The sequence below is a fragment of the Narcine bancroftii genome, chromosome 11 (assembly GCF_036971445.1).
Source record: "Narcine bancroftii isolate sNarBan1 chromosome 11, sNarBan1.hap1, whole genome shotgun sequence".
Classification (NCBI taxonomy): Eukaryota; Metazoa; Chordata; class Chondrichthyes; order Torpediniformes; family Narcinidae; genus Narcine; species Narcine bancroftii.
The window spans coordinates 68,958,636-68,977,497 of NC_091479.1; the positions used below are offsets into that span (position 1 = coordinate 68,958,636).

An 18,862-nucleotide genomic window follows, 5' to 3' on the forward strand; every position below is an offset into this window, starting at 1 on the left:
TACCTCGTGATGTTAGGTAGTAGATTCCCTAGTCCACTGCCTGACCGTTCTCCCTCCCAGTTTCACCTGTCTGATCAGCATTATGTATTCCTCTGGAAGTTGGCTGTTTCAGTGTTATGTCATCTTGGCCACCCCTCCCCCCCACCCCAGGTTGGTTGGTGCTGCCTTGTTTTGTTCCTCATGCCCTGTGAGAAGGCCCAAACTGTGGGATGTGTCTTTACGTTACACGTTGCATTTAACCACACTTCACCCACCCTACTGGCCACTGTTTTTTTGCCCATGGCAGAACCCTGGCAAGCAAAGCGATTGCGAGGCACTCCGGAGAGGATCGAGCTGGAGAATATGCGGGTATCCCTGGAACGGGAGGAAGATCTGGAGGAGGTTCCAGAAGAGACACTTGCTGAGCATAACCTGAGCAGTGTGTTGCACCAAACAAGCCAGGATCCTGGCAGCAGGTCAGTGTCTGATACAAGGACAGCTCTGGGGAAGTCACAGCTGAGTGTCAAATCCTTTGGTGGGTGGGCTGAAGGAATCTCCCACCTTTGATAACTAATATGAAGAAGTGACAACTAATGCAACTACCTCACAATTTTATTAGCTTTGCAAAGCAGGTGCTCTTTTACATGAGAAGACCTGTTATAACCTACAATAGGGTCTTTCTGCAAAAGAGACCATATATAGATGGGCACAAGGCCCTTTCTATTTAGCTTCCCATTCTATAGAGTGAGACTATTCACATGACCTGTAATCTGCAGACTTCAGCAAAACATCCAAGGTGAATCTTAAGAGCAGCATGGCCTGGGTTCTTGTGTCTTGCAGCTGTACTACTAAATGAAAACAATTTCTTTAACACACTCTAGTATTTTCTCATTAAAAAATACTCTTTTTAAGCCTTTTCTTGCTGCTGAAATTTATAGAAAGGAAAGAAGCAAATCAATACAATCTATCGCCTTTAACCTGGTCCAATCCTGCCTCATCAGCCTGCCTTATTTAGTTTCTGTCAGATCTATCTCCTTTTTTAAATATTTATTTTTCGTTTTCCATAAATATATTCATGCTATCTTTAAACTTTTATACACATCAAATATATTAAATGTTTACAAAAAATTTCCTCCCACCCCCCCTTCCCACAAATACCAAAATATAACTTCACATATCGTCAGAGCTCTCATTTTTCAAAATTCTTTTGAGGATATCACATCATTACATACATTGAAGGGTCCAATATATAATTGGACCCCTATATGATCCAAGTATGGTTGCCATATCTTAATGAATGTATCATATTTATTCTTTAAGATATAAGTAATTTTCTCCATGCTATGTCCACGGCCCATCGAGCAATAAGAAGGGGAGAGTCAGATTTCCAAGTGATTGCTATACATTTCTTAGTCACAGCCAGAGCTACTTTAACAAAGCAAATTTAAAATTTGGACAGTTTGCAGCTCATGTCCATAAGGTTACCCAGAGGTACAACTCTGGGTCGAATGGAAAGGTCACTTCTGCTACTCTTGTTAGTATTTCAGCGATATCATGTCAGAATCATTTTACCTTTGCACACGACTATGTAGAATGTAAAAAGATTCCTATTTTAATGCCACATCTAAAGCATATTTCAAATTTTGATTTATGTAGTTTTTGATTTTGAAAATTATATTGAACCAATCCATATCTTGCATTTATCATTGATGTCATACTATCCAAACACCAATCAGACCAATATTCTTCTGGTATTATAACACCTAGATCCAACTCCCATCTCTCTCTCGACTTGGTAGGCCCACCTTATCACTTTTGTCTTGGAGAACAAAATACATTCTAGTTATAAATTAGGGTGCATTCCCCGGCTGAAGCATCCCTTCCACTTCATTACTTGAGGGCAGGGGCATTGTGAGACCCCATCTTTCTCACAAGAAGGACCTTAGATGAAAGAAGCAGTGAAAGTTTCCATTAAAAAAATCATATTTCTGTTTTAATTGTTCAAAGGACGCAAGTTGTCCTTCCTCGTAACAATCTTCAATATGCCTCATTCCTTTGTCATACAAAATGTTCAGAATTCTATTACCCAAATTCATGGGCAATAATTTGTTCTGGCACAGTGGTGCTTTTGGTGATATCCCCACTTTTTTTCCAATACACATTAATCACATACCAAATTTTAATCATATGTATTAAAATGGGGCTATCTTTTTTTAATTAATTTGATATTTCATTGGTAAATAAAATCCTTTGCTGCCCCCTCACTTATTGTAAGTACTCCCATTTGGATCCATGAGGGAGAGCTTTCTTCTTCAAAGAAGGATGAAAGGAACCTTGCCTGGGTTGCTAGATAATATTTTTTAAAATCCGGCAATCTTAATTCCCCCATTTTATATTCCCATGTCAGTCTCCATGGAGATCCTAGGCACTTTATTATTCCAAAGGAATTGTCTTATATGACCATTGAATGTCTTTTAAAAATTCCAAGGCAAAGCAATAGGCAATAACTGAAAGAGGTATTGGAATCTTGGCATCACTTTCATTTTCACAAAATTGACCTTCCCGACTAAAGTAATAGGCAAGTTCTTCCATCTTTGTAAATCCTCTTCTATCTTTCCAAGCAAAGGGAGATCATTAAGTCTGTACAAATTTTTAAAGTTATTATCTGGCCGTATTCCTAAATATTTAATTCCTTCCAGTTTCCATTTAAACCAACTTCCTTTTTTGTATCTTTCATAATCAAAATTTATTAATGGCATAATTTTGCTTTTTTCAAAATTAATTTTGTATCCACAAACTCTTCCATATTTCTCCAGTGTGGCCAAATACTCAGCAGGATCTGATAAATGCAACAGCACATCATCTGCAAATAGATTAATTTTATGCTCTTCCTGGTCAACTTTGAATCCCTTTATGTCTGGATCCTTCCTTATAACCTTTGCTAATGGTTCAATAGCCAAAACGAAGAGAGCTGGGGACAATGGGCACCTCTGTCTGCGGTATCTGAGTTTCTTCTGCCTGGTTTAGCATGTCCATGATAAGAGGCATCAACAGGTCTTTAAATTGTCTGTAAAACTCAGGCAGAAAACCCCAGTGATTTATTTGCTCGTAATGTATTCAAGGCTTTTTCAATCTCTAGTAAAGGGGGCATCCAATTCCATCTGATCTTTATTTTCTAACTTTGTCAATTCAATTTCTGAGAGAAATTCATCTATTTCACCAGAGTCCTCTAGCAATTCTGATTTATTTGTATAATATTGTTTATGTGTCATTAATTTCTTTCTGATTATATGTTAATTTATCAAAATCTGTTTGCATTACATTAATTATCCTTGTCTTTTCCACCTTTAATTGCCATGATCGAACTTTATGCACTCTATCTATCTCCCAATTCATAATTTTTCTGTTTTGATTTTAAAAGTTTTTTCTATTTTATATTTGCAATGTATTATTTCAATTTTTTGTTTTCTCACCCGTTCTCTGGTACTCTTTTTCCAGCTGTGCTATTTCTTTCTCCAGACCGCTGACTTTGCCATGTATTATTTCTTTGTTTTAGTATATGAAATTATCTGTTCCCTTAAATTAGGCTTGAGAGTGTCCCTTATTAAAAAAAAACTATCATTTGTAAAGGGGCAGCTCATTTCACAAAACAATTCTATTTGTCCTCTAATAAAATTACAAAATCTGTCCTTCACAACAGTGTAGAATTAAGACGTCATCTATAAACACTCTCTTGTTTTTCTGGCATTATTACCATTAAAGTCAGCAGTCCATGATCAGATAGCAAACTGGTTAGATACTCCATTTCAACCACTCTGTTTTTTAATTGTGCAGACATTAAAAAAAGATCAATTCTGAACCTTTGAGAAGAATGAATAATCTCTCACCCTGTGGTTTGACTGTCTCCATACATCTAGCAGGTTTAAATCCTTCATAAAAGATAAAGTAACTTTTGCAGCTCTTGTTTTTGTCACTGTCTTCACTGATTTATCAAGGATGGGGTCCAAGCAAAAGTTAAAATCTCTCCCAACCCATACATTCTGTCTTCCTTCCTCTGTTTTTAAGACATTCTGCATAAACGATTCCCCATCAAAATTCAGAGCATAAATATTCAAAAGCATTCAGGTTTCAGCATATATCTGAATGTGCCATTATAAACTTTCTCGTTGAATCAATGGATGTGTCCTTGTTAAAATTGCTACCTCTCTTGCTTTTAAAAGAAGAGGAAATAACTTGTCCCATCCAGACTCTTTTTAATTTATTATGTTCTGATTTTGTAAGGTGTGTTTCCTGTAGGAAAACTGTCTTCCTTTAATTTTTTTTTAACTGTGCCAAGACTTTTTCCTCTTTATACCGTTAATATTTCACCTAATAAATTTAACATTTTACTCATTCATATTTTCATATATCCAGCTCTACCCTATAACTCTTCTGCTTATTTATTCAATACAGTGATTTTTCCCTTTTTAAAAAAAAAATGTGATGCCCTTGCACTGATGATGATGAAACAGGAAAGCCTGCAATAAAAGCCCACGGTATTATCCAAGAAGAAGCCCTTCCCCTTAACTTCGGCACCATTTTGTAAAAGCTCTCCTCTGGCACCAGTGACTGTCTTAAATCGGGGTATCACCCTGCTACTATTTTATTAAATATTTACCCTCTCTCTTGAGCTCTCCTTATACATTTCAATATTACTTAATTAACTGATGAAAGACTATTCAAAATATAACTCTTTTTACTTTTATCCTTATTTTTTAAAATCAGTTCACTTTGTCTTTTCCTTGTTCTTCTTCCTGAAATCAATTCTGAAGTTCTCCTTATAGTCCTTGAAAATATCTCTCTACCTCCTCTGAAGATTTACAGAATCTTCAGGGTCACTGTGACTCATTGATTCTCAACGTTGCTGGGTATAGCATAGAGTACTTAATGTTCTGCGTTCGCAATTGTCATTTGACACCATCAAATTCCTTTCTTCGTTTAACCAAATTCGCACTAAGGTCTTGGAAAAAAAAACAGCACTTTTCTACCCTCCAACTTGACTGGGCCATTATGTTCCCTGGCATAATCGACTGCTGCTCTTAACGTTGCCCCCCGATCCCGGTACCTCAGAAAGCATAATGTTATACACCTTCCTTAGTCGTGGTCTTTGATCATGTGGTCTTTGATCATCTGGTCTTCTGGGGCCAAGGATCTGGTGGGCTCTCTCCATAAGCAAATTTTCTTTGAATCTTTCTGTTCCCAACACTTAGGTGGGATCCATTCTTCAAAGAAGATCACCAGGTTATTCCCTTCAGTCCCTTCTTTTAGCCTGATGATTCGGACATTGTTCCTTCTGCTGAAATTTTCATGTGATCATTTTTATCCAAGCAGCAATTATTTGTCCTGTTTCTTCCCCGAGTTTCAGGGTGTTTTTGACCTGGTCCACCCTGAGTCGTCAGGTTTTCAATCGCCGTCACCATCACTGATATTTTGTCTGTCATCTCTCAGCACATTTTCCTCTCTAGAAAATCGTCCACTCAGTGTCTCCATTGTTTCCAGCATCTTTTCCAAATCAGGTGCTGACCCTCCCCATTACACCCCCCCTCCCCCCACCTGGTCTGCTCTGACATTGTGGCAGCACCTTCTTCACCACTCTCTTGTGAACTTTCTGTCTATGACCTTGGCGACTTTTGAGCTTCTTCAGCTTTGGTTTTTTGGGTCTTATTTTTCTTACCTGTCTCTTTTTTTTAACTTTTGGCATGGTAAAATCTTTGGTCTGATAGTTTTGAATCATCTTTTTAATCACTCTTTATGGAGAGCGCTTTCAACCCACATCTGACTAGGTCCTCCGCATGGCCACACCCCCATCAGATCTATCCCATCTCATGGTGTTTGGTACCTAAATAAAAATAGTCATTGCTGGGTAACACTAAGCAGGTGAGGCCGCACCTGTGAAGAAAATGTGTTAGTGTCTCAGGTCAAAGATCCTTCATCAGAACTTGGAAAATCAGCACCTGAAACATGTCCTGGTTCTCTCTCCACAAACACCGCTTGATCTGGTGAGTGTTTCCAGCATTTGTTGGGTCTAATGCATCTGGGTGTGGTTAACCTGTGGTCACATCAGGTTGAGTCATAGAGAGAGATCTACAAGATGGAAACAGGCTCTTCGATCCAACGTCCATGCGATCAAGATACCAGCAATCTGAGTTAATTCCATTTGAATGCATTTGGCTCATATTTCTCTAATATTTTACTATGACCAAACATCTTTTAAACATTGGAATTCCATGCTCCTCTACCTCTACCTCTTCCTCTGGCAGCTTGTTCCATATAATAACTACCCTGTGTATTTAAAAAGTCGTTCCTCAGATCCTCTTTAAATCTTTCCCTTCTCACCTTAATGCTGTGCCCTCTAGCTTTAGACTTTCCAACTCTGAGAAAAAGACAGTAGACCCTTTCAAACTGCCTTGTAAAATGGGGTTAACCAGGCAATTTGCATGGTTAGCACACCAGTTACACAGCAATTTGAAAGGGTCCAACTGGGTCAACCAGCATCTGAACATTAGACAGTACTTCCAGTGAGTGCATGACATGTCATTAATGCGGGGGCGGAATCCCCCTTAAATCGTTAGGTTGACAATTTAATGGATCAATGCCCCTGCAACTGAAAAGGTGCTCCAGCACCTTTGCCCCAGTAATTGTACCCAGGTCCCAGGAGGGCTACCCAGGTGCTGTAATTTGAAAGGGGCTTGTGACTATTTACCTCAAATGTACCACCTTATGATTTATAAGGACTTCTCTCCTACACTCCAGCCTATTCAATCGCTCCTCATAACTCAAACCTTCCAGGCCAAGGAACATCCTTGTGAATCTTTTCTTCACTTCTACTTAATCACATCCCTCTGAAAGAGTGATGACCAGAAATGCCTTGCAGTATTATATCAGCTATTGTGTTGAGTTGCTTCTATGTTTTTTTTTGCCCATGTCACATCCGTCTCTGGTCACATAAATTCCTGTCACTTCATATGCTGAAGTGTGAAATAGAAGAGTGGAGAGGTTTTGCTGGAATTGTATACAATGTTTGTTTGAGTATTACATATTCTAGTCAACATGTTATAAGAAGATGTGGTTGCACTGGAGAGGAGTGCAGGGAGATTTATGAAGATGTCACTAAAGCTGGTAATTTGAAGCAGAACAGAGGAGATTAAGGAAGGTGTATAAGATTAAGAAAGGTGTATAAGATTAAGGAAGGTGTATAAGATTAAGGAAGGTGTATAAGATTAAGGAAGGTGTATAAGATTAAGGAAGGTGTATAAGATTAAGGAAGGTGATAAGATTAAGAAAGGTGTATAAGATTATGAGAGGACTGGATACAGTGAAGATCAAAGACCTATCTTGCTTTCAAAGGAATCAATAACCAAGGGGTACAGGGTTTAAGCCTTTGTTGGAAGGATCAGTGGGGGTATGAGGATGAGTTTTCATGCTCTGGGTGGAGAGAGACTGGGACTCACTGCCTGCCAAGGTGAGTCGGTCAAAAACCTAAAAATTTAAAGAGTCGTTGAATATAGAAAAAAAAACCCTGCATGTTCTGGAAACTTTTTAAATGAAAATCCTGATTTCCAGTGCAGTCTGAGTGGAGTTTGTAGAATCTGGGGTGGTTGTGGGGAGAATTAAAAAAATAAAGACAGGATTAGTAAATTGGATGGCTGACATTTGGCACAGATATCAGAAAATACTGAAAATGCTCAGCAGGTCAGGCATTATCTGTGGAAAGCAAAACTTTTCGGGTCAGGTCCCTTCGCCACAACATTTAATCAGTACTTGGAATGCAAATAAAAAGAACTGTACCTGCCCAGTACTGGTAGGTATGATCAAGAAGAGCAACTCTTTTACTGAGCTACATGTGAGGTGTGATCAGGCTGAGGAACTCGATCATACCAGCGCCAAAGAAAAGCGCAGTAACCCGCCTTAATGATTATTGACCAGTGGCACTTACATCTGAAGTTTTGAAAGATTGTATTTGAAGCAATTCTGTCTGAGCAGTGACATGGATACCTTCTAATTCGCCTGTCATAGCAACAGGTCTACTATTGATGCTAACTCACTGGCCCTACACAAAGCCCTGGAACACCTGGACAGTAAAGATGCATTCATCAGGATACTCTTTATCGACTACAGTTTGGCAATTTACATCACCATCCCCTCAAAACTGATGAGCAAACTCCAAAACCTGGGAAACACCCCTCTGTGTAATTGGATCAAGGATTTCCTCACCCCCAAACCACAATCAGTGAGGATTAGTAAGAACATCTCCACAATCTTGATCAGTACTGAAGCACAATAGGACTACGATCTTAGCCCCCTGCTCTACTCACTTCACACCAACAACAGTGTGGCTTAGTATGACAGTAACACCATCTACAAATTTGCCAACCGCACCATAGTCATAGTATGGTAGTGGGTTGTATAAAGAAAGTTGACGAGTTAGCATACAGGAGGGAAATTGAATGGTGCATCAACTACAACCTTGCACTCGATGCCACCAAAACTGTGGAGCTAATTGTTGACAGGAAGGGAAAGCCAGAGGTAAACAATCCAGTGATCGTTGGGGAATCACAGGTGGAGAGGGTGATCAAATTTAAGTTCTTGGGAGTCACTATCTCAAAGGATCTTTCCTGGATCTAACATACTAATGGCATAATGAAGAAAGCACGTCAACGCCTTTACTTCCTCAGGAGTTTGCAGAGGTTTGGTATGACACCAGAAACTCTGGCAAATTTCTGCTGATGTGTGATGGAAATTATGCTGACCGGCTACATCACCAGGGACTCCAATACCCCTGAACGTAAAGCCCTCCAGTAGATAGTGGACACAGCCCAGGACATCACAGTTAAAAGTCCTCCCCACTATCGAGAATATCTACAGGGAAGACTGCCGTCAGAGAGCAGCAACAATCATCAAGGATCCACACCACCCAGCACAATCTCGGTTCTCGTCACTCCCATCAGGAAAGAGGTATAGGTACAACAAAACTCACACCTCCAGGTTCAGGAACAGCTGCTACCCCTCCACCATCAGACTCCTTAAAAATCAGGGTCTCATTTAAGGACTCTTGTGCATTTTATTGATTTTTAAAAAATTCTCTGTATTGCAGTCAGTTTGTTTACATTTGTTATCTGTTTAATTTTTTTTGTACATTACCAATTAGTGGTAATTCTGCCTTGCCCGCAGAAAAAAAAATTCTCACGGTTATATGTGATGTCGTGTATGTATACTTACCATAAATCTGAAATCATTACTGACAAGCACGTGAGGTGTGATCAGGCTGTTTAACTCCGTATTGAGCATTTTGCAAACACTGGGTCAAGAAGCAGCAAGGTGAGAAAAAGAATGGCTGTCTTTTTGATCAGAAAAAGCTTTATCCTGATGAAGAGTTTTAGCTCAGAATATTGGCCATTCTTTTTCTCCCACTGATACCCCTTGATCTGCTCAATTTCTCCAGAAGATTATGTTTGGTTTCAGATTCCACATCTGCAGTCTCCTGTGTGTCACCTGCAAACACTGGGGCTGGTTTTGTATGGTAGATTTTCTACAACTGATTCTTAACTTATTGTCTCTCATCCTGTCAACTTCTTATCTAAATCTGTCTCATCCTGTGTATCATATTGTCCATGGCTATTTCCCATCCAGCTTCTGTGTTAATTGAGGTTTCTGTATGTTGGATGATTTATCATCCCTACTACCATTAATGGAGTCAGGTAACAGCTTATCAAGAGACCTCTTGGGTTCAGTTGCAGCAGCTCTGAGTATGAAATGGAGGAGGAGGAAGATGAGGAGGAAGAGGAACATGAGGAGAAGAAGGGTGAGGAAGTGGTGCTGGATTTATCAGTGGATGGTCTTCCATGGAAAAGCACTGCAGAGATCCATGTGTTACTAAAGGACAATCCAGAGGAAGACACGGACGCAGAGACCGAGGAGGAAGAACAATCAGAATCAAGTTACGGTGAGTGACACTCTAACTTGTGCAGGACCTTACTTCTGAAGTAGCTATCTTAATTGCTAACTGAGGGCACCAATTGAAATGGCCATCTAAATCCTAGAGCATTTCAGGGAGCCAAAATAAGCTAAAGACCAGTTGTCATCAGCTTCAAATCTGCAGAATCCTCATAAGCAGCCAGGGAGGCTAATGGAAGTGGATGACATGAAGGGGTATCGAAGAGAGCTCATCTTCTGAGGATAGTGGACAGTGACTTTATTAGGGAGAGAAGGCAATGCATTGGGGTGGGTACATTGGGAGGTTGATTGAACTGCAAGGATAGGGTTCATTGGCAGAATTAAAATATTTTAGACACTTGATGTGATGGAGACATGAGTTTCTGTGGAAGAATTATTAAACTGGAGATGGGTCAGAGTTAATAAACTGGAGATGTAAGGGTCGGGCCACAGGGTGGATGATGCTGAGTTGAGTCAGGATCAATGGGTGTTAATGTAATGTAGATGATGTAGGAAGCCATTTAGTTCCTCATGACTGCTGAGATCTTAACTGATATTTTACCGGAGTGTTACTTTGCTGAACTAGATCCATATCACTTGATTCCCTAAATATCCAAGTGTCCTTTTTGACTCGGTAGGCCTTTTCACACCACATTGTAAAATGGAGATTCCCTGGAAATTTTCCTGGGAACCTGCCTATGAATCTGTGGTGTGAAAAGGTTGGCCTGGGAATTTTAAATGGGTCCACATTCCTGGCTCGTAGGTAGAGCCGCAGCCTCAGGAAGTGTTCCCAGACCACCTTCTCCCTGCAGTGTGAAAAGGCAAATGGCCGAGCAGGGAAGCCTCATGACATCAGCGCTTGCATGCTACATCACATAGGTGATTAAAATTAAAAGATACTTACAGAGAACAGTGGGCCGCTTCGGCCCGTCACGACGGCAGCATAATCCCCCACACAGCTGGATTTCCCAGAGCTGTTCCAGCTGCGTGAGAGATTATGGGAAATGAAGTTGGCCATTCATCCAGCATTTTGCCATCATTGCTATGTGCTGAAACATCCCTGAAGGGCGGGAGGGGGTTGGTTGGGCAGGCAACAGACAGACGGACGGGGTGGGGGGGGGGGTGAGGAGGAGGAGGATGGAGGGAGCAGGCAGGCGTGTGACCTACCAATGGCTGGGAGGGAGGGAGCGGGTTGGTGAATGACCTACCAACATATAGCCAGGGGGAGGGAGTGGGAGGGCAAACAACCTACCGACGGCCGGTGGAGGGGGGGGAGGAAGAGGAGGAAACGGGCCGGCGAGCGGCTGGGAGGGAGGGAGCAGGCCAGCAAGAGATTGGCAGACAAGGGAGGGAGCAGGCAGGCAATTGACGGACATTTGTGTCGGGGGTGGGGTGGGGGGGAGAACTTACTCTCACTCCTGTGAGTGCTTAACGCATCATTGGTTGGGGACGGGACCCACCTGAATTACCAGGGAGGGCAAATTCCCAGGAATTTTGGCCCTGGTGTGAAAGGCCCAGGAGGTCCTGAATTCCTAGGAATTTCTCCAGGACAAAGTAGAGTCACCACTTGTCTGGTGTGAAAATCCCTTATTTTTCATTTGGGCACTCTCCAGCCACCTGACATGAACATTGACTTCACTGCTTTCCATTAAACCTGCTTGCTTTTTCTTTCCTCTTTCCCCCCCCTTCCAGTTCTTTCACCCACACAGCCCTGCCATACCCCCACCCCCTCATTGCTGCAGTCCCCTCTCTCCTTTCTCCACCTATCATCTCCTGCCTTGCCTTCCCCACCCCCCCTCCCCATTCTTTTGTTCGAACACTTGCCAGCATTTTCTTATACTTTGATGAAGGGCTCGAACCTGAAACGTCAGTTCTGTATCTTTGCCTTTGCTACATAAAGGACATTGTTTGACTTGCTGAGCTTTCCCAGCATTTCGTGTTTTTACTTCTTCCAAAGTTAACATTTTATGGCAGGGAGAATGTTACCCGACTGGAGACCTGTGTCTGTCTCAATATAAGATGTCAACTGTTCAGGGCTGAGACAGGAGACGTATGGACCCCAGAGGGCTGTGGACCCTCAGTCATGGAGTTAGTTTGAAATGGATCAAACGATTTCAGGACTTGAAGGGAATCAAAGGAACTGGGGATAGTCTGGGGAAGATGGAGCTGAAGCAGATCAGCCATGATTAAGATGAATGGCAGTGCAGGCTAGGAGAAACAAGTGGCCTACACCTACCCCTATTTCTTGTGGTCTTTTTTTAATTCCTCTCAAGAGGGCAAAACCGCATCCCAACAATCAACCTGGTGAATCTTGCACTCACTTCTGAGGGAGGGAGACCTAATGGGATTAGCTCAGGCTCAGGTGTGCAACTTGGTCAGCATGGATGAGTTGGGCTAAAGGGTCATTTCTGTGCTATAAAACTCTGTGACTCTATTTGCACTGTGTGTATGCCTCTGCTCTCTGGTGGAAGGGAAGACCTTGAATTGGAAAGTTAATGCACTGAATGGATGTGATGCAATGGGAAGAGCATTCTGGAAAATGGGGAATCAGAAGGAGAGGCAAAGCACAAGGCAGGTAATCTAGAGGTGTAGATTAAATACAGGGAATCAAGTTCAGTTCCCACCAAGGGAGCTACAGAAATTAAATTCAGTTAATAATCAGAATTCAAAATGATAACCACAAAACTTGTGGTTAACCAATGCCCTTTTGGCAAAGAAATCTAGCATCTTACTTGTCTGGATACAGCATAGAATATGCAACTAAACAACATCACAACTGTAGTACTGAAGGCCTGTGCTCAAGAACTAGCTGTGCCTTAAGTTACAATGTGGAAAATTGTCTAGGTGTATCATATCCTAGAAATCTGGGTAATTAATACCGAGTGGTGTCCTCTCAAACTTGAGAGTAATGGAAGGTGTCACCAACAGTGCCATTAAGCCATTCAGCAGTGCCCAGTTTGAGTTTCACCAAGACCACTTAATCCCATATCTTGGCACAGCCTTGATCCAAGCATGAACCAACAAGCTGAGTTCCGGAGATGATACAATATCAAGGGACTGTCATTGACCAAGGGTGCTATTAAGTGACCTAGATGAAACCAGCCAATGGGCATTAAATGGGACTATAAGCCAATGATCCCAATTCCTTCACATTAAAGGAAAATGGATTTGGTTGTTGAAGGTCAATCATCCCAGCCCCAGAGCAGGGATTTCAATGTCAGTAGGGACTTTCACTAATAGTTGCTCAATATTTAATTCCATTCACAAGGCCTAGGCAAACCCAACTGTTTTATGCCCAAGTGAATCAATTTGGCTGGAGCCAGATTTCTGAGAAGCCAAAATGGGTCATACATTCAGCATTTTTTGGCTGAACATATTTGTTGAGCCTTGGCATGGGGCTCTGGAATCAATGCAGACGGGAATATTCTCTGAGACTTCTTGCCCTGTTATATGTTTAATTATCTATCACCATTCACAATATGGTGGGCCAGTAGAGCTACAAACTGACACGTTGATGGTACGATAACATAGCTCTAGCTATTGTGCATAGGATTTGCAGTCAACACACACATGCTGGCAAGCTGCAGCTTTGCCAGGCCAGTATCTCATTGTTTATAGCTCCTGCTGGTTGATGCCAAGTGCCCTTCTGTACCCTTCACTGACCCAGGGTTGATTCCCTGGTTTTAAGGTATTTCATATTTTCTTAATAACAGAGAGGGTTATTCAGCCTATTAAGTCATGCCAGATCGTAGGGCAATCCTATTCCCTTACTATTTTTTTAGTGGCCATTTAACCTACCAGCCTGCACATCTTTGAGATGTGGGATAAAACTTGAGCATGCAGCCACAGAGAATGTGCTACCTCTGTGATGTGCAGTAAATAACTCGAGAGGCTGAGACAGAGTCACTGATTCACAGACTTTTATTCACAATGGACAGGGACCTCATCCTGTGCCGTGGCCCGGGCTTTCTGGAGAAGAGTCAAGGTGTTAGAGGCTTTATACAAGGTCAAAGAGGGAAGGGCCACAGGTACAGTCACAAGACTGGGTGGAACCAGGTAGTCAGGAATACAGCAGTTCACCACACTGCACGTATAGCCTTGGAGGTCAGGATTGAACTTGGTACTTGGGAGCTCTGCCAGCTGCACCACTGTGCTGCCCAGCGAGGTTACAGGTTGTAGAATTATAAAGCATTACAGCACAAAAACAGACCTCTTCGGCCCTTCTAGTCTGTGCCGAATCATTTTTTGTAGTTGTTTACATTTCTGTTACAGGGCCTTGGTGAGACTGCACCTGAGAAAAATAGTATTTACCATAGAGGGAATGTAGGAAAGATTCACCAGGCTGGTTCTGGGAATGGTGGGGCCTTCAAGTGAGGAGAGATTGAGTAGACTGAGACTATATTCTCTAGATTTCAGAGGAATGCCAGGAAATCTTGTTGAAAAACACAAAGGCTACAACTGGTAAAAATGCATTAGGATGATTCCCATCGGAGAGGTGAAGACCAGGGAACACATTGGGATAAAATATTTTTTAATATACAGGGTGATGAACCTCTGTTTTTTTATCCCCCAGAAGGCTGTGTAGGCACAATCACAGAATTAATTCAAAAAAGAGACTGATAAATGTATGTACATTAGAAGAATCAAGGCTCATGCGGATCGAGCAAGAAATGAAGGCTGGTGCATATTAACCTCAATAGTACAGGCTTGAAAGAGCACAGGTAGACCACCTGCCTTGACTCCTTTGACTCTTCCTTGATCCCTGCTTATGGTTGCCAAGTAGTTGTGGTTCAAAATTAAATTGCAGAATAAGTGAGTACAAAATTGACATAATTCTGGGAAATTTCATGGGCTTCTGTAAATACAATAGTCGTGTTTAAGATGCTTCTTGATAGGTGCATGAATATGCAGGAAATGGAAGGATTTTTTATCATGTGCAAGCAGCAGAAATTTAGTTTACTTTGGCCTTGTGTTCAGCGCAGACATTGTGAGCCTAAGAGCCTGTTCCTGTGCTGTATTTTTCTATGTTCCACTTGCTAAAGTTCTGCTGACAAATTCTTTCCATTTGTATGTTTTTGCAAGGAAAATGGTGAGGCTCACTGCTCCCTCTTCCAGCACTCTGAAGTATCTCCATTTTCCCTTCATTATTATCAGGGTTAAGGTGGGGTGTGATTTTGTTGACTGCAATGTGGAATGTTCTCTTTAAGTCTCCGAAGCTCATACCATAATTGAGAGTTTGATCAAGTGCGAGATGTATGGCGAGTGTCTCTTCCAAAGAATAGAGAAGTAATTGCCCAGGCAGGTGGTGATGGGATGAAGAAGAATGTAATTCATTGGATATGAGGTTGAATGTACCATTTCCATCACCAGTGATTGAAAAAACAGGAGAAGCTCTTGGGTAGTGGAATTGAGGTGGTTGGTGATTGGCACAGACCTGATGGGATGGGGCCTGTTTCAATGGTGTCTGTATAATATGTTGCCTCCCTTTGTCATGGCATGGGAAGGTCATTGCAGGCCTGTGGAAGGTAAAGAGGCAGTATGTCTTGTGTCCACTGCCTGAGCCTGGATAATAGCTCCAGATGCCCCTTTCACATTGGGAGTCTCTCTGGATATGACCCAGAGTGATCTCAGGTGACTGATGGAAGTCATTAGGTCTCCACTGCTTCACTGGGAGATGCAGGTTGCTGAACCTCAGGGTTACCAGGACCAGAGTTCATTTGGTACAAGTGGATTTTACACCAGTTGAAGGATGCAACCTAAAGACACCAAGAATCAGGTCAGGTTCTTGGATAAATTCCATACTATGTTCAAATCTCGAGATAAGGAACACTCCATACTGCAGAATTAGCACTAGTAACTGGACAATCAGGGGAGTTGGTGGCCACTCTGTCCCAGAAGCAGTAGGCTACAATGGGAAGGGAAGTGATAGCCAGCAGTGGTCCACTTGGGCCAGGGATGAAGAAGTTGACCTTACTTGGGTATCGAGCTTCATCTTGATTTTGTTTACCATGGCTATGCACACCAGTAGATGCAAGGGGGCAAAGGTAAAACCAGCCTAGAGTCTCCATCTGGCTCAGTTTAAAAACACCCTCTCCCCATCGCTAAGGGATTACTCTCCTGCCCCTTCAACCCAACTGGCTATTCTGAATTTCCTGCACTAACTATACTTTGTGTTTTCCTCTGCCCCATTCTGTGTGTTTTGTGTGTGTGTGTGTGTGTGTGTGTGTGTGTGTGTGTGTGTGTGTGTGTGTGTGTGTGTGTGTGTGTGTGTCTTTCTGTCTGTGTTTCTCTGTGTCTGTGTGAGACTATACTCTATGTGCATCCATGGACGTACGTGTGTGGATATGGATGGGGATGTGTATGTATTTGCATGTATCTACTTGTGTATAATTTTTTAATGTGTATGTTTGTATGTGTCTCATGGTTATGTATCTATACATGTCTGCCTGTGTATGAGACTGTGTTTATGTGCATCTTTGGTTGTATCATTCTATTTATATGTGTGTATCTGTATATGTTATGTGTGTGGGTGTTTGTGTGTGTATGTATATGTGTGTTTGTCTGTGTGTTCCTCTTTCTCCCTCCCTCTGTATCTCTCTGAAGAAGGCGAGTATTGCCCCTGGAACAAGGAGCTCCAGTTTGGGCTATGGGTGCATCGGCTGTCTGATGAAGAAGACAACCATGTGTTCAGAGGTATTCGCTTTGCTTCTCTGCAATTACAAAGCTCAACAGAACTAATCAGATCCAACCCTTCCCCTTAAAGTGGCACCAGCTGCTTTGTGACAACAAAGGCAGAAGCAGGAGCTGCACAATTGGTGACAGTCTGAACAAAACTATAACAAAGGGCAGCAGAATTTGAGAAGCAGGTGTGAAGATGTCACTCCTTTTCCAGGCATGAGGGAAAAGAAGTGCTTGTAGGGAATTTGTGATAGGGAATGGAGAGTAACTCATCTTCACCCACACTGAGAAGACGACCTCAGTCTCATCAGATGTCCAGTCCAAGAGGCCTTGCTTGGTATAACCACAAAAGTCTGCAGACACCATGGTTGAAGTAAAAACACAATGCAGAGAACCCCAAGCAGTTCAAGCAGTCTCCTTTATATAGCCACGGTAAAATTACATGTCTGATTTTTCAGGCTTGAGCCCAAAACTTACATGTAATTTTACCTTGGCTAAATAAAGGACACTGCTTGACCTGCTGAGTTTCTCCAGCATTGTGTTTTTACTTCAACCATGGTGTCTGGAGACTTTTGTGTTTTACTCTTGGTGCAACCAGAAAGATGACATCAGGGCAGAACAGTGAGATGATGGTCACGGGATCACTGACCATCATGGTGGGGGTGGGGGGGGGGGGGGGGGAGTCAGAGGTGCTAACCTGCCCAGGGAACATCCTCACACATCTACATTATCGAGGCCATGATAAATTTTGTTGGTCAGTGAGTGAAGGCACTGATGACCCCGGGCATTGTGGGCACAGATAGCCTACAATAAGTGGGCTGGATTGGAGATTATATTCCAGATATTCCGACTGTCACCATCTTGCTTTAGTACACCCTGGGTGTCCCTCTGCATCTGGGCAACATTGACATTAAGCCTTTGCTGAGTGGAAAGTTCATCATAACATTTGGCAAGAGAAAACATTGCTCTCTAACTGGAGTTTTGAGTGTTTGTGGATGTTGGATGGCTCCAATTCTGCAGTCTGACCAGCTGTGTTCTGTGCATGTCAGACTGCTGATGGTGAGTGCTTCTCACTCCTCTCAATGTGTGTGCATGGCTTGTAGCTTGTACCTGATCATTTGCACTAACAACTTATTTTCACCTGTGTTCTGCAGCACACGCAGTGAAGAGTAGAGACATTCTTCAATGCTGTGTGCAATCCCTGGTTTTGATTCGACCTGTGCGGCACTGGGATGGACTGGGCTGTGCCAAGCTGAGAGAGGCTGGGCGAGTACGTGTGATGTGTGGCTATGCAATGCAGAGGTGGCCTAAACTACATTGTGAAATGTGATGTTTGTAGCTGGGCCTGGGAAGACTGGACTGGACCTGGCTGGGATGGCTAGAGGTTGGCAGGACCAGAGGTATCGGAGGATTGAGCTCGGGTGTGTTGGCAGGACTAAGTTATCTTTGGGGGAACTTTGTATATTTGAATACTTGTCCTGCATATGTATTGTTTGTTTCTGTGTATTATGTCTGATTGTGTATCTGCATATTTTGCAACAAGGACTGGAGAATGCTGTTTTGTCAGGTTGAATGTGCAATCAGATGATAATGAACTTTATTTGAGTGAGCAGGGGAAATTTTAGGCTGGAGGTCTTGTCTTTGTACACTTGGACCAGATTTGGTGGACTCATTTCTGATAAAAATATTTAGAATTTAATTCGAAGGAAGAATAATGGCTGATCGCATCAGGGATTCTTGAATCTGAATGAGCTCCAGGAATCACTGAGTATAGATGAGGAACCTGAAAAATGGAGATCCTAGGCTGCATTGCGGAGCATTTTCAGAAGAATTTGTTGGGGAGAAAGATGGATTGGAATTAATGGTAGGAATTGCTATATAACAAGTAGCAACAGGAAGCACAGAGCTAATATCAAACGCAGAGAATTCCTCAGGTGGGTTAGAAGTTGAGAATGGGTCCAGGGATGAGACGTTGCAGGTACCAATGAGATGGGAAGAGCTGGGGATTCTCCAGGAAGGGAAGAAGGTCTAGAAGAAGCCTGATGAATCTTGGTCCAGAGGGCCAAGCTCAAAGAGGGCTGTGGTAATTCCATCACTAACTATATTCAAAATAGATTGATTTCTTTAATGTTGGGAACATCAAGGGACATGGGGATAGCATAGGAAAGTGGTTCCCAGGTAGAAGATCTGCTATGATCTTATTGAAGGGAAAGACTGGATGGGCTGACTGGTC

At 42.3% G+C, this 18,862-nt stretch overlaps 1 protein-coding gene across 2 annotated transcripts in view; it reads left to right on the forward strand.

Moving 5' to 3' along the window:
* Positions 1-18,862, forward strand: part of LOC138745848 (protein-methionine sulfoxide oxidase mical3a-like) — a 176,120-nt gene that overhangs the window by 100,799 nt on the left and 56,459 nt on the right. For both annotated transcript variants that reach the window (XM_069903247.1, XM_069903248.1), the window contains 3 exons: positions 287-455; positions 9,750-9,961; positions 16,555-16,644. In XM_069903247.1, coding sequence (XP_069759348.1) covers positions 287-455; positions 9,750-9,961; positions 16,555-16,644 — 471 coding nt within the window. The remainder of the gene's footprint in view (positions 1-286; positions 456-9,749; positions 9,962-16,554; positions 16,645-18,862) is intronic.